The sequence below is a fragment of the Leptomonas pyrrhocoris genome, assembly GCF_001293395.1.
Source record: "Leptomonas pyrrhocoris isolate H10 chromosome Unknown, whole genome shotgun sequence".
NCBI classification, from domain to species: Eukaryota; Euglenozoa; class Kinetoplastea; order Trypanosomatida; family Trypanosomatidae; genus Leptomonas; species Leptomonas pyrrhocoris.
The window spans coordinates 217,497-231,779 of NW_015438387.1; the positions used below are offsets into that span (position 1 = coordinate 217,497).

General features: G+C 62.3%; 1 protein-coding gene across 1 annotated transcript; it reads right to left on the bottom strand.

The window, feature by feature from the left end:
* Positions 1-298: 298 nt before the first annotated feature.
* ABB37_09426 (hypothetical protein) lies at positions 299-12,706 on the bottom strand (the record flags this gene model as incomplete). Its single annotated transcript, XM_015808886.1, has 1 exon — positions 299-12,706. One exon carries the CDS (start codon positions 12,704-12,706, stop codon positions 299-301), a length of 12,408 nt encoding a protein of 4,135 aa, XP_015652599.1.
* Positions 12,707-14,283: the final 1,577 nt, after the last annotated feature.

Below are 14,283 nucleotides of genomic sequence, written 5' to 3' on the forward strand. Positions count from 1 at the left end.
GCGAGAAAGGGGAGCGCGGCAGCGAGAGAAGAACACAAATGTGCTGCTTTGGAAAAAACTCCTTATCGACAGAGCAAACGAAAAGCTCATGGAAACATGCGTCTGTGTGTCTGCGTGCAATGGGAACGAGGCGACACATGTGCATTTTTTTTGGGTGTTGTTTGTTGCTGTTTGTGATGTCTTTCTTTTGCAATTTTTGGTTACGTCGATGACAAACGACTCGTTCAATTGGCTTTCCCTCCGTGAAAAAAAAAAAGGCAGAGGTGGGAAGGCACAGATCACCTTCTCTTCTTGGTTCTCAGACACACCGCGGTATTGTCTGGTGGGAGGCGTAAAGCCACTTGGCCAACTCGTAGTTGTGGAACGTGCTCGGACAGGTGTCCTGCACCGGCGGCGGCGTCTGCGAGGGCGACGGGGCCGTCACCGAGGTCGCGGCTTCCGCTGCCACAGCGACGGTGCTCGGCACGGAGGTGGCAGGGACCCTTTCATCGCCGTTCCGCCGCCCTGCTGTCGTACCAGCGATCGCCAGCGAGTTCTTGGTAGACAGCCACGCTAAGTTCTTCGCCCCCGCTCCACCCACCACGTCGCGCTCCACCCGTTCTAACAAGCGGCCCGCGGCAGCTGAGGTGCGGGGGTGGAGGGTAGCCTGCTGGAGCACGCGCACGCACCACAAGCTCACTGCCATCGGGCACCCACGCTGCAGTGCCGAGAAGCAGCGCAGAATTTCATCACTCTGCACCTCGACATCGTACCGCGAATCGTCGTCGTTCTCGTCCGCGCTAGAAGGCTCCTCCTCGCCGTACACGCGAGCGTACGGGTTGAGGGTGGAGAGAGGAGTAAATCGGCTATTGGCGATGGTGTGGCTGCGGTGCTCTGCAGCGGCGGAGATGGTGCAACTCGTGCGCAACGCCAAGTCCTCCCAGGCGGCGTCGCGGAAGTTCTCCGTCCGCCGGCGTCCACTGCGTGCACTGTCCGGGAAGCTGTTGCTGCACTCGTTCAGGCGGCCTTCACCGTACGCAGCGGAGTCGGCGTCGCTGGAATCGCTGCTGTCGTCGCTGTCGGTGTCACTCGCTGACCCCATGACGGTCGACAGCCGTGCTAGACTCGTGGCGATGACGCCAAAGAGCAGGTGGCGCGGACGGCGTCGTGGGACGGCGCCGGGGGAGCGACAGTGGCGCTCATCGGCCGCAACACCTTGAAGCCCAGGCGTTGCCGAACCTAGCCGCTGCGGCCGCTTACTCGTGCGGTCACTCACCGCAACAGACGCGGAAGAGAAGAGCTGGGTAAGTCCTGCGATGTTCGACGGTGCCCGATCCATCGCCGCGCCTCCAACGCCACCCGTGACCCATTCGGGATTCTGCGCCAGCTGCACGCCGGGAGTCCGTGATGCTCTGCCCTGGGCGTCGCCGTGTGATACGACATCGTTTCTTCGGTACGGCACCTCACCGCCCCCTCGATTTGCCGAGCGCGATTCGTCGACGATGTTAACCAAACTTCGAATGTGACTGTGGTTGCTGCGCACGCCAGAGCTCCCTTGACGGGTGTAATCTGCCTTTCCGTAAGCAAGACCGCTGCTGCTGCTGCGAGTGGATTGCTCCCCGTAGCTGATGTCGTCGCTGTCGTCCTCCTCGCTGTCGCTGCTGTCGCTGTCGATGTAGCTGCTGTCACTGCCGACCTCCACGTCCTCGCCGTCGGTGCGACGGTCCGCGTCGGAGAGGTTGGCCGAGCGGGGATCGAACCGGTCCGAGTACGAGCGACGTGCGTCGACGCCAGCCGGGGTTAAAGGTGCCGTCACAGCTGTGCTAAACAGTGTTGGCGTGTCTCGCGCACTCGCTTGAAACAATGGTGATGAGGAGTCGGCCCGCTGCGAGCTTTGCTGACCAGCCAGTGCGGTGGAACCGAATGAAGGATCGCCGGTCACGCTCACCCACCGTGATGAGACAAAGTCATTACCTCCTCCAGCGGCAAAGGTAGGTGTTGTGGCGGTGTTCAAACTGTTCATCGGGCTACCGAAGCGCGGGTCTCGCAGCGGCACATAGGCGGACGGCAGCCCAACCATGGCAACGCTGCCGCCACCACCACTCGCGGCGGGCAGTGCGGCCGGCGAAGGCGCGTTCATGCCGGTCGCCCTCAACGCACTGGGGAGGCCGTACGGAAGTCCCTTGAGGGCCGCGCCAAAAGAGCTGCTGCTCCCCAGCAGCGGCAGCGGGGGAACCGCGCTGTCTGTCTGCTGAGTCTGTGAAGCCATCAGCGCCGTGGCTGGCTGAGGCGGTCGAGGAGACAGCATGTTGTACAGGCTTTGCCGCGGCGAGCCAAGTTGCAGGTAGCGCGAGTTCGACGACGACTGCCGCAGCATCGTCAGCACATCTTCGGCGGAGATGGGGAGGGAGTGCTCAAAGAAAGAGGTGATGAACACGCTGCTGCCGAACCCTCGCGTGTCCAGTGCTGTAGGTCCCGCCGTCTCCGCCAAAGGAGCTGCCCCTCCACCGCCTCGGTTTGCACCGATTCCTGGAAATGAGACAGCGAGCGAGGCGGCAATAGACTGTTGTTGCTGCCGTCGCCACTGCAGCGCCGCAAAGCGAGTGAAGTACTGCGTCAAATCGACCGACGACAACGCCGTGAACTCCGCATCTGACGCGCCGGCCACGGCAGTGTTGATGCTGCCGCCTTTGTGCATTTTATTGTTGGTGTGGATCGCCGCCGCCGTCGTCGTAGTCCTTACGCGGACATGAGAAGCACCGCCCGTGTTGTTTCCCGTACCAAGGCCGAAGGACTGCGAAGCCTCCGTGCTGTCCCCGCCGGTGGACACCGCGGCGAGTCCTCCCACATTGCTGCTGCCACCTGCGTGAGCACCTCCGATTCTGTCGTGCCCCGCCACAGCAGCAGCAGCAGCAGCAGCAGCAGCATCGGTGGCTGAGACTGCCGGGGAGTCGGCCGAGGCGCGGCGCAGGCGACTTACTCCGTTGACCAAGTTGCTGACCGGCGAACCCGCCGCTGCCGTTAGCGGAGGCACCTCCTCGCTGTTGGCGTAGAGCAACGTGTAGTCAAACCCCTCCCACTCTTTCTGCTCCTCTGCCGTGAGACAGTCAACGCCCATCACACAGGGAACACGTGGTAGCGACACCGGGTGCGGCAACAGCGAAGGTGGGGTTCGCGAGAAGGCGGCGGATGGGAGGCGGTTGCCCCGCCGATCGGGCGCACCGCCACCGCCGGTTACTTGCGGGACGAGCGCGACGCGGAACCATGGGTGATGCAGCAATTCTTCCGTCGTCGCTCGCTTCTCCGGCTGAAGCTGCAGGCAGCGCGACACGAAGGACTGAAAGTAGGAGGACCACGGATACGGACTGAGCCGCGGAGTTGGCTCTCGCTGCTTCAGCCACGTCGTCGGCACCGGGCCGTCAGCGAGGTCCAGTGCCATCATGCCCAGCTGCCAGATGTCCACAGCGGGCATCTGGAAGGGGTAGGGGTCCAGTGTGTTGCGCAGCATCGTTGCAGGGCACGCCTGCTCCGCCAGTTGCGCGACAACGTACTCCATCTGCGCCGCTTCGGAGTCATCCACTGTAATGCCGGCGCTGCGATCGCCATGTGGGGTAGAAAACAGAGGAGACGGTGCTTGGCGCTGCGGAACTTGCTGTTGTTGCCGCCACAGACGCCACAGCGCCTTTGCCTCGTCGCGCGCACATCGCATGGTCTCTGGCGGGGGCACGTATTCCGCCTCTTGAATGCCAAACAGCACCGGCTGAGCAGGCGGTGCGACTTTAAGATCCGGTACATACAAATTGAGTGACTTGCCGCTACCAGCACCTCCAGGCGGAGGATTGCCGTTTGTTCTGCTTGCGGCCTTCTTCCCCTCCTGAGCGTCGCCCTTGTCCTCCTTCGATGCGGCGGGCGGTGTGGGGCGGTGTGCCGGACACGGAGGGTGGAGGATGAGCACCTTTGTCATGGCCAGGCACAGCGCCGTCTCCACACGTGTGCCGAGGTTATCGATCAGCATCACCTGCTGCGACCACTGCAGCGGGTCGAGCGTGCTGCCGTCGCCATCGCCGCCATCGCCGTCCGTCTCGTTCTCGGAGGACCGACCGGCCGCCTTGGATTTGCTGGACAGACTCCCAGTGTGGCTGTAGTGGCGTGACTTGGGCCGTGGCACCGCACCAGTAGGTCCGCTTGCCAGCAGCGGGTGCGCCCCACCCGTTGGCCAGTTATCTTCCTCATTGGTGCTCTCACCGAACGCGTCCTTGGACGGCAATAACAGGGGGGCCTTCGCCGAGCTGCTCTGCCGATCCTCGTATTTGCGTTTCTGTCCCCCGGCCTCCTGAGCACCGGCGCTAAGAGAAGGCAGCAGCACGCGGGCAGGTGGGATGAGCCGCGCCCCTCGCACGTACCGCTGCCGGTGCGTCTCCTCCATCCACGCAGGCGAGTAATTGAAAGTGAATTTAGAGTCGCTGGTCGGGCTGGAAACATCTCCACGTCGTTTTGGCAGGCCGTGGCGCGGCATCGCGGACGAGGCGGACTCGGCCGTTGGAACGGGCGGTCGAGGTGACGCAGCAGCCATCTTGGGCAGCGGTGAAGACACAGAAAGGCTACCACCACCACCACCACCGTGGTCGGCTGTTCCTGCGATAGATATCGAAGATGGAGTCACCACCTCCACAAGAAGCGGCACCAATTCCTCCTGCTCCTCCCAGCTGCGGCTGTGCGTGCTCTCGCTGCCGCGACGAGACGGGTCTGCGGGGCCGGCACTTTGCGTGCGACGTCCGCCGCCCGCCTCCGCACCGGTGCTCTTCCGGCGCGGAACGATGGGGATAACGCTGTCGTCGATGCTGAACCCACGCCCTCGACGGCTTGATACCGAGGAGGAGGAGGTCATTCCCTGTGCAGGAGAAAAGGGAAAGATACCGCTGCCGCTTCGGATGTCGCTACTCACGAAGTGAGCCGTCATCGCATCCGGCATCGACAGCGCTTCCGCCGTCGGTGGTGTGTCGCCACCCTTCTGCTCTGTCGCAGGGGAAGCGAGCTGTTGGGGTGCGACGGCGGGCGAGTACACGGTGGAGGCTGTAGCGATCGACCGATGTTGGCGCTCTTCTTCAGCGCTTCGACTGGCACCTTCCTCATAGCTGGAGGCATTAGACTCGCTGAGGCTGTTTGTCTGCTTGTGGGTCCCCTCCACTGATGTAGTCGTCTCTGGCGCCTTGGTGCCCGTGCTCCGGTGCGCCACTCCGCCTTGTGTCTCCTGCGGTTGTCGCGGTTCCGGCTGGGCGATTCCATGCGGCATTGGTGAGGTCAACGAGTCCTTTTTGTGAGTCCCCCGCTTCCTCGCACGGCCAGCGGACTGTGCGGCTGTGTTGCCCAGCGATGGGGGCGACTCCTTCGCCGCTTGATGCTGCAGTACCGACGTGGACCACAACTGTGAAGGGCGTCGTAGCCGTAAAAGCGCAGCGGTGTCAGTTGGCGGAGACCGGCCCACTTGCTCTGTCGCTCGCAACAATGAATCGTTGCCCCGCGCGGCGTTGGCACCGTCCTGCACGTGACCAGGTCGATTGTCTTGGTCTCCTTTGCCTTCGCCCATGTCCCGTGCATGTGCCTCCGCGGCCGCATCACCAGCAGTGGCAGCAGCACATGGCGGCATCTTCATCCCCGACTCCCTCGTCGCCTTCATCAGATGCCACATCGGAAACACATTGGTGGCCTTCACGTTGCCGCTGGTGTAGCCTGCCGCGTGTAGAGTGTGCAGCTGCGTCAGCACGCCGTACACAATGTTGCGGATCACCGCCTCGAGCAGCACCGGGTGTGGCTGGTAGGTTGTCCCCCATTCGTGCAGGAGCTGGCGCACGTTGCCGCCCGGTAAGCGAGGATAGGCCAATTCCACCTTCAAGACAAGACTGGAGTCGTCGTACGTGCTGAGATCGATGCCAATGTGTTGGTGGATGCGGGCGGGCGCATTGACAGCGGGTGCAAGGGACGCTGCAGAGGAAGGCGCTGCCGGGGCAGCCCGCGGCGACTCCGAAGTGGATTTCGCCGCACCCGCCTCCAAAGCCTTCGCCTTCGCAGGAGGAGTGTGTGCGGCTTCCTCTCCAAGCGTCTTCAGTCGTTTGGCGCGCGCCTTGTCACGACCTGCAGCGACCGCCGCCACGGCGCTGCTCTTGTCTTGCGTGAACACACGTTCCCAGATGCGATTGATGCTCGTCGCGTCCAGCCGCATGCGGGAGTTGATTTGTACGCGGTGTCGCTTCGACGCGTCGGTGTCCTGCATCACCGTTTTACTCGATTTAATGAGCTCCTGCGCAGCGCCAAAAGACGCGGCGGCGACTCCCCCTCCTTCCTCTCCTCGGGCAGCCACCGGAGTCTCCGTCTGTCGTCCATCTCGGCGAGTCGACGGTCGACGTGACGCACCTGCCGCAGTCGCCCTGCTGCCCCGTCCACGCTGCGCCTCTGCAGATGCCGCGGCGGCCTCCTTTCCTACGTGTTTCGTGGCGGGGACTTCCTTCTTGATAAGCAGCGCAGACTGCGTCAGGCCTCGCGTGGCGGCATCCTCGCGCATGCGGGGTATCGTCGGTGGAGGGCAGGCGGTCTTTCTTGACTGTCGTCGTCCGCCTTCTTTGCCGACGGACTTTCTTCGCTGCAACGGCGTCTTGGGTGTTGCGTTTTCTGCGGGAGTTATCGTCGTGTCCGGCACCTGCCCCGCGCTCACGCTTCCGTCTAACTGCGGCGGCGCGGCAGGCGTCCGCGGCCTCGCAGAGTCCCACACGCTCACCTTCAAGCCACAGCACGGCACACACAAGCGCAGCAGCACCGGCGCCGCCGCCGCGGTCGCCATCATCGCCTTTGTGGACTTACGCACAAGACGATCCTCCGCAGCGACAGCGGCGTGGTCTTCATTATTGTCGTCCTCCTCCGGTGCAGTTGTCTTCGGACGGGCGGAGCACGGCACCGACGAAGATGACGGCGAGGAGGACAACGACTGCAACGACAGCCGCGCAAACGACGGCAAGGGCCCCTGCAACGATAACGCAGTGGTGGTGGCGGCGGCGGCGCTGGTGTTGGCGCGCGCTGCCAGTGACCCCTGCAGCTTGATATCCTTCGTCGGTAGGTCCGCATTGTGTGACGTCCCCTCTATGATGATCTGCGGAGCACCCTCTCCGGTGGGGCACAGCGCACCGAGGAGCTGTACGCGGGACGCATCGATCGAGTTCATGTCAGTCGCCTTCGCCTTTCCTTCAGCACCAACACCACCAAAGGCAGAAGAAGCGGACGCAGAGGGAGGTAGCGTGGGGGACCGCATCTCCGTCTTTTTCGGCCCCGCCAAATCGGAGAGCAGAGAGCCACTCGGCACAAAATGTGGATTTGGGGACACCACGGAAGTTGGAGCCGCAGAGGCTGCGTCCGGCATTAAGGGCGTTGCGGCAGTCCGTGGCGGTCGCGGCGGACGCGTTGCCGGCAGCATGAGTGACTCCTGCAGGTACGCCTGCAACGCGTAGATCAGGGCATCGTCCTGAAGAAGGTCATCAAAGGCCAGCACGCCGAAGGACTCGTCGAAGTGCGTGTGGTCCGTCTTGTCGCTCATCAGCGCCGATAAGGCGGCCTCGTTGACGGACTTCGACAGCGCGCGATCCTCGAGCAACGCCAGGCTCACCATGGAGGTTTTCGGGACCACGTCGCGGTGACAGCTCTGACACACGTAGCGCCGCGGCAACACACAGGACTCGCGGTTCATCGTCGCGCTCACAGACTCCCCAAAGAAATCGCGAGACTGCATGGCGTTACTGCCGCTATTCGCGTTACTGTGCGCACCGGTGTCCCCTATCAGCGGTGTGCCCAACGGTGCCAGGGGCGGCACGGCGGGCGTAAAGGCAGAAACCTGCGTGGAAGCGGCAAAGGAGCCGTTGCCGCTGGTGCGGAAGCCCGCTGGTGGTGGTGGTGGTGGTGGTGGTGGTGGTCGCGTCGCTTGCCGTGACGTATTCGCGGTGGGAGGCATGGAGAAAGAGCTGTTGCTTCCGTAGGTAGCGAGCGGCGGCAGCACGTTGGCACCGGCCGGCAACAGAGACGGCGACGAGGGAGAGAGGAGACGTTTGGTGTACGCCGACGCAACAACGGCAGCAGCAGGGTTCGTCGCGGCATGACCGCCCACGGTGAACTCTGCCAGGGTTGGAGACGTAGAATCCTGGCGACCTATTGATACTGTTAACGGGGTCAGGAAGCCTTCTGGAAGAGACGAGTACGAGGGCGGCGGCGGCGTCGGCGCATAGCGGCGCACCAGCCCAAAGGAAGAATGCAGAGGAGGGACGTGTTGGCGGAATTCCTCCTCCTCCTCCTCGCCGTTGATGCTGACGATTCTGACGTTGCCTCGGACCGGTACGCCAGGCGAGCCATCGGATGTGCGGATCGAGTCACGTAGGCTGCTCTCCTCTCGCTCCTGGCTCGCTCGCGGCCAAATTACATGTGATAGACTGTAGTGGGAGTCGCTCGAGAATACGCCGTTGTGGAACGATGACGCGGAGTACCGCTGAAAATCCGGCTGCGAGCTGGAGGTGCGCTGCGGTTGGAGGCCTGCAAACGACCGCGACAGCTCGCGACTGCCGCCGGACTTCTCCAATGGGACCTCCACGTTGGCCTCGGCGTTGTCAGCGGTCGGCCCGGTGGCCGTGTTCGCTGTGAAAGTGGGCGAGGGTCGGCGCTTGTTCGGGGTTCCGATCGCCACCGATGGTACAGCTGTCGTCACCTCCGGAAGCGGGGCAGCGCGTGAAGCCAACGCGGCAGCGCTTTGTGGGGGCGACTTCTGCGACGAAAATGCGGTGGATGGAAAACCGGTGTTATCGTTTGGTGATGTCATGCTCTGCGTCCGCGAAACTAGCCGTGCGTGCTGTGTCGCGTAGGTGGGCGGCAGCGGCGGCAGCGAACTGTTGTGCCCCGACGGCCCACCCAACGTAGGTGGCGATGTCGAAATAGGTGTTATCGTTGTAGCGCTCTCCGCTTCGTGCGTTACCTCCTTGTTGCCAATAGCGTGCGTGACGGAACGAGCAACGTGGACTTCCTCTTCCTCCACTGTCCCTGCGGCTCCCTCCCGAAAGGCGTCGTGTCCCGGCAGCTCCATCGTTATCTTGTCCGGCGCATTGACGTCACAGTTCGTGTTAAGGGGGTGGGCAACAGACGGGTGTGCGGTGCTGCTACCGGTTGACGCCGTCGACGGTGCGTGCGGCGGCGGGGCCATGTTCACGTGCTGCGGTGACGCCCGTTCCGAATACGCCAGTGCGTGCCTTCCACGCTCCGTTTGTGGCTGCTGGGTTAGCTGTTTCTGCGTCTCCATATCAAAGCTGGATGCGGAGGCGCTGACACGCAAAGCCCGGAAGCTGTGCGGGGAACTGCTCATCCCACGCACCTGATTCACGGACTGCGACAGCTGGTGAGGCGTCTGCGCGTGCGGCTGCGACCGCTGCGGCAGCGACGGCCCCCCTGCGCTGCGTGACGGCACCGACTTCAAAATTTGTCCGACAACTCCGCAGTGCGGGCAGCGCAAGCACCGCTGCAGGTCGCGCGTCAGCACACCCGCGGCCATGGCGTCCTTCATGCGTCGCTGCCGTGCCCGTTCCCGTTCCCGCACCGCCATCTCGTGCCGCTGCGCACACCGGTGGGCGACGTACTCGTGCACGCTGCGCAGCATTTCGCGTGTGATGGTGAAGACGTGGACGACGCAGGCCGCGCCGGAGGAGGCCGCCACGCCGTCTGCGGTCCACGCGTTGTAGCGAATGTTCTGCTGCAGCGGATTACGCGGGGCAGCGTACGGTGCCACCAGGCTCGGATAGCGCGGGATCTGCGCAGCAGTGGTGGCACCGGCGTTGTTGGTGCCCGTCAGCGTTAGCAGAGGCGAGGTGCCAGGCTCGCGTGGGCGTGGCCACGGAGTCGCGTTGCGCAGGGCAGCCCAATTCGCCTCACATGCATTGGAGAGCCCGCGAAGGTTGAACACCGGCGCTGCCATCGCCGCGGTGGACCCGCTAACGGCGTTGCCCTCACTGAGGCTCGGATACGCAGCAGCACCGCCGCCGCCGGGATGGTCGGGTTTGCTGTTGATAGCACTCCCGTCAACTGCGTCGCTGATGGACAGTTCTCGCTGGCCACCGCGGCTGCCACCCGAGGCGCTGCTCCGAGCGGAAAAAACAGCACTGGGCGACAACGGTCCGTGCAGCCACCGCCACGGAGGCGGCAGGCCCGCGCCATTGCCGTTGAGAGCTGTGGTGGCTCCATCGAAGCCACTGACACCGCCACCGCCACTCACTACACTTCCGTGCGGCCGCCACCGCTGGCGCGGTCCATTCCCTCCGGTTATAGCAGACGGCATCCGATACTCGCCGGCTGTCAGTGCATTAACGGCGCTGGTGCCACTGCTGCTCCCCAAAGGCGTTACCAACTCCTGTCGTGGATCGGCCGGCGAGTGCGGAAACGCTCTGTTAAGGGTGGCATCGTGTTTGCCGCAGCGTTCGCTGTCGTTGCCGGCATTCGGATAGGCGAGGCGCGCGTCGTGGTAGCTCGCAGTTTCGGTGCGAGCATGTCTACCCGTGACGTCGTCTGGCGTGCTTGCGCCGTACCCTGAGGGGTTGACTGAACGATCGGGTGTTGGATTGCTGCCTCGTCCCGCTGCAGATTTAGTTGCCGCGACGGTCGCAGTGTCAACGGAGGTCGTCGAAAGGAGAGAAAAAAGCGGGGGCGGTGATGGTGGGAAGCGTATCGTAGGCACCATGGAAACTGTGTGGGAACTGCCCAGCGACGAGTTGGTCTGGACGGAGCTGCGCCGTGCCTGCGAGGGCTGCCGCGCGACGTTTGCAAGCGGCTGCTGCAAAGAGCTCGGCAGGATGTACGTCGCGGTGGGCGAGAGCAGAGGCGGCGGCGACAGCGGCAGCGGTTGCGCAACGTCGACGACGGCGATGGGTCGCGGCGCGGTGGGGTCGTGGAAGAAAGGGATGCCGGTCGCACAGGAGAAGACCACGGCGGGGCGGCTCTGCCCCGCAGCAAAGTCAAAGGAGGCAGGAATGACAACACCGGTGTAAGGATCGCATAGCTCCCGCGGCTGCCGAGACGCAGAAGCCGCTGCTCCACTGTTCATCACCCCCAGAGTCTTCCCGCCGCTTTGTGCCCTCGCATCGGCGTTTTGACCAGCCGCAGAAGCCAGGTCGTTTGGAGCAGCGCGCACGTAGACGGCTTGGTTCTTCAATGGCACGTCCTGCAGCCGCGGAGACTCCCGCACGCGTTGCCGTGCCGATCGCAGGATGTCGAGGGAGGCGCCGGCACCCATGCGGGCCGTGCCCGGTCCGGTACTGCGGTTCAGGTCCTCAAAGGAAAAGCGTAGCTCTGTGAGGGGGTGGGGGAGGCGTGTGTTCGCGCCATCATTGCGGTCGCTGGCGCCGTTTGCGGTGTGGTGCGGCGTCCGTGGCGACTGCGACGTCATCGTAATTCCTTTCGGTGCGTCAGCTCCTGCTGCGGCTGCACCTGCCGCCTGCTGCTTCTGCGCTTCCAGCGAACGACGTGCGCGCTGCTTCCACTCGCACTCGCGCCGCTCATCCCGTTGTCGCTGCAACAGACGCCGTCGCACGCGATTGACTTTATCCAACGGGTTCGTGGAAGGGTTGCCGGGGGACAGCAGCACTAATGCACCGAGACTGGCGGGTAGGTCGGGGTAGGCGGCCGCGGCGGCAGCCACGTACGCACCTGGACGCACACACGCCGCCGGCAGCGCGGGTGGAGCAGTGCCGCTGCTCGTTCGTCCGTTCCTCTGCATCGTTGAAGTGGTGTAGGAAAGTGACCGGTTCGATCGTGCCAGCATCTGGGTCGTGCCAGCGCCGCCACCTCCCCCGTTCTCCTTGCTGGCCTGACGACTGAACGGAGCGCCCGTCAGCGCGTCACGCAGGTGCCGGCGCAGTCGTCGGCCCTTTTTCTTGCCACGGTGTCCTGCGCCGCCCGGCCGCTTCGGTGGGAGTCGTCGACGTCGAGAGACGCCCTTGAGCTGCAGCGCCGGCTCCACCGCCCAGCTGCGGAGGTCGGCCACGGTGTTCTCTGCGTCGCCCTTCTCGTAAGCGGCCTCTCCCCCAGCAGCGTAGGAGTTTCGCTGCTCAAACGCGTCGTCTGATGAGCCGTACACGGAGTCCTCCGTATCCTCGTAGAAGTCGCCGCCACCGCCGCTGGCGCCCAGCAGCTGCCGCCGCAAGTTTGCCATCTCGTCCGTCTCGTCCGTCGGGTCGTAGTTGAAGCCGTAGAAGTCGTTGTGGTGGTCGCCCATTTTCATCTCACCGTCGTCGGCGACGTACAGCTTGAAGGCGTTGAGGCTCTCACCCAGACCACCGCCACCACCACCACCGCGGCCGTAACGATGGAGAAGATACGGTGCCGTACTGGGCCGTGCTTCCGGCGGCACCTGCGACCACCGTGGTACCGGCGTCGGCCGCGGTAAACGACGTCCATTCACACCCGCCTCTCCCACAACAGTGCTGCCGCCCAACTCATCCACCGCGTTCGCTGAGGAGGGAGAAGGGTCGCCGCAGAGGGTGTCGCCACGTGCAGGGCCATCAGCTGCCGTTCGAGCGACGCCATTGGAGACACCAACGCCGTTACTACTGTAAGTGCCGCCGATGCCGGTGACAGCGCGGCGACCACCACCACCACCACCGCCGCCGAATGCGAAAGGGAGAGACGGCCCTCGGTCGTGGGGAAGGTCGTGCAGCATGACGCTGCCGGAGTCTTCAGAGTGCACGACAACGCTCCCTGAGCATTCAGAAATCTCGGAGGTGATTCTTTTGTGCATTGGTCTTCTCCAGTCCATCATCTAGCAATAAAAATAATAATACAGTTTCCGGAGAAGGAGCGACGATCTGACGAGTGTCAACGTGAGCGGATTCAAGGGGAAAAAAATGCTACTAAAAAGAGGAACTGTTCTCATAAAAGGAGAAGAGATAAGGTCTGCATCATCGGCGTCGCTCACACCACTATCCAAGAAGAACAGCCGCTAAGGGAGACGCGGACGCTGCGCCTCGCTGCGAAAACCGTTGCAAATAGAAACGGAAAAGCACAACTGAGAAGCACAGCTAGTTGAAAAGCTCTCAAAAGAGAGGAAGAGATAGCACACACACAAACAGAGACACTGAAAATAGCACAGAAGCGGGAGACTGGCTTGTACTGTGCGTTTCTGCCTGTGAATACAGGGTCTGGATAATAAGCTGCGCTTTCGACGCCTGGGATGGCGGCAAATGCGTTGTCGGTATCGACTGCTATGATGAGCAAAGCAGCAAAGATGAAGGAAAAAGAATTGAGAAAGAATTGAGAAACGAGCTTACTTTGTTTGTCGTCAGCAACACGGCCATCCGTGAATTCAGAAAAAGGCGCCTTGCTGAAGTTGCGCGGCAGAAATGCAACGTGTGGCGGACGTAAGTACACATGCGTCTTGCAACGAGATCTGTCCACTTCACCGAAGAGAAACGGGTGCATTCAGTTGAGTGTTAGCGTCACTCGCTCTTTGTAATTGCAGTTGTCGCTGTTGTTCTGATTGTGTTACTGTTTGCAGGTCAAAAAGCAGAACACCGCAAATGAACGTGTCACCGCAAGGGTGCATTCATGGGGGGGGGGGGTTACCTAAAAAAAATGCTCTACGCATAAGTGAGAACGTCGACGGAGAAATCCAAACCCCCAAAAAAGTTTCGAATGCGAGCTCCACGCTGCGTATTGCTCCTTTTCAAATGTGAAACTCCGTATATACGAGCTACACACCATTCTCCGAGTCATCGCACTAGTTGTACAGCAGCCCCCCCCCTCTCCTCTCCACTTTTCTCAAGCAGTCAAAGATGAGTCGCTGGGGATTCACAATGATACTACTGCCCCAGAGGAGGTGGCCTTCCTTTTTTTTTCTTTCCTTTTCAGGTTGACAACGCAATACGAGAAGCCGCGAGGTCCGTGAAAGCTATTCAGAATAATAATCGCTATCAACAAAAATAATCGCTTCATACAATGAAAGAAAAGCCCACAACAATAATAGTACGTACACCGCGGAAAAATACAGTTACGCATGCGAACGGAGGAAGAGGACACAAAAGCAGAAAACCTGACATCGAGAAGTGCCACCAACACACGACCACCACCCACGCCGAGGCCGGAGGGAGGGTCGGGTGGGGAGGAGGGGGGGGGAATACAGTAAGAGAGATCATAGCAAGAAGGAAGAATAAGAATTCACCACCGGCAGCAAAGCAGGAGAGAAACAAGAAGAGAGAATACCGACTTATAGGCCCGGCCAAAAAAAAAAGGAAGCTTCGA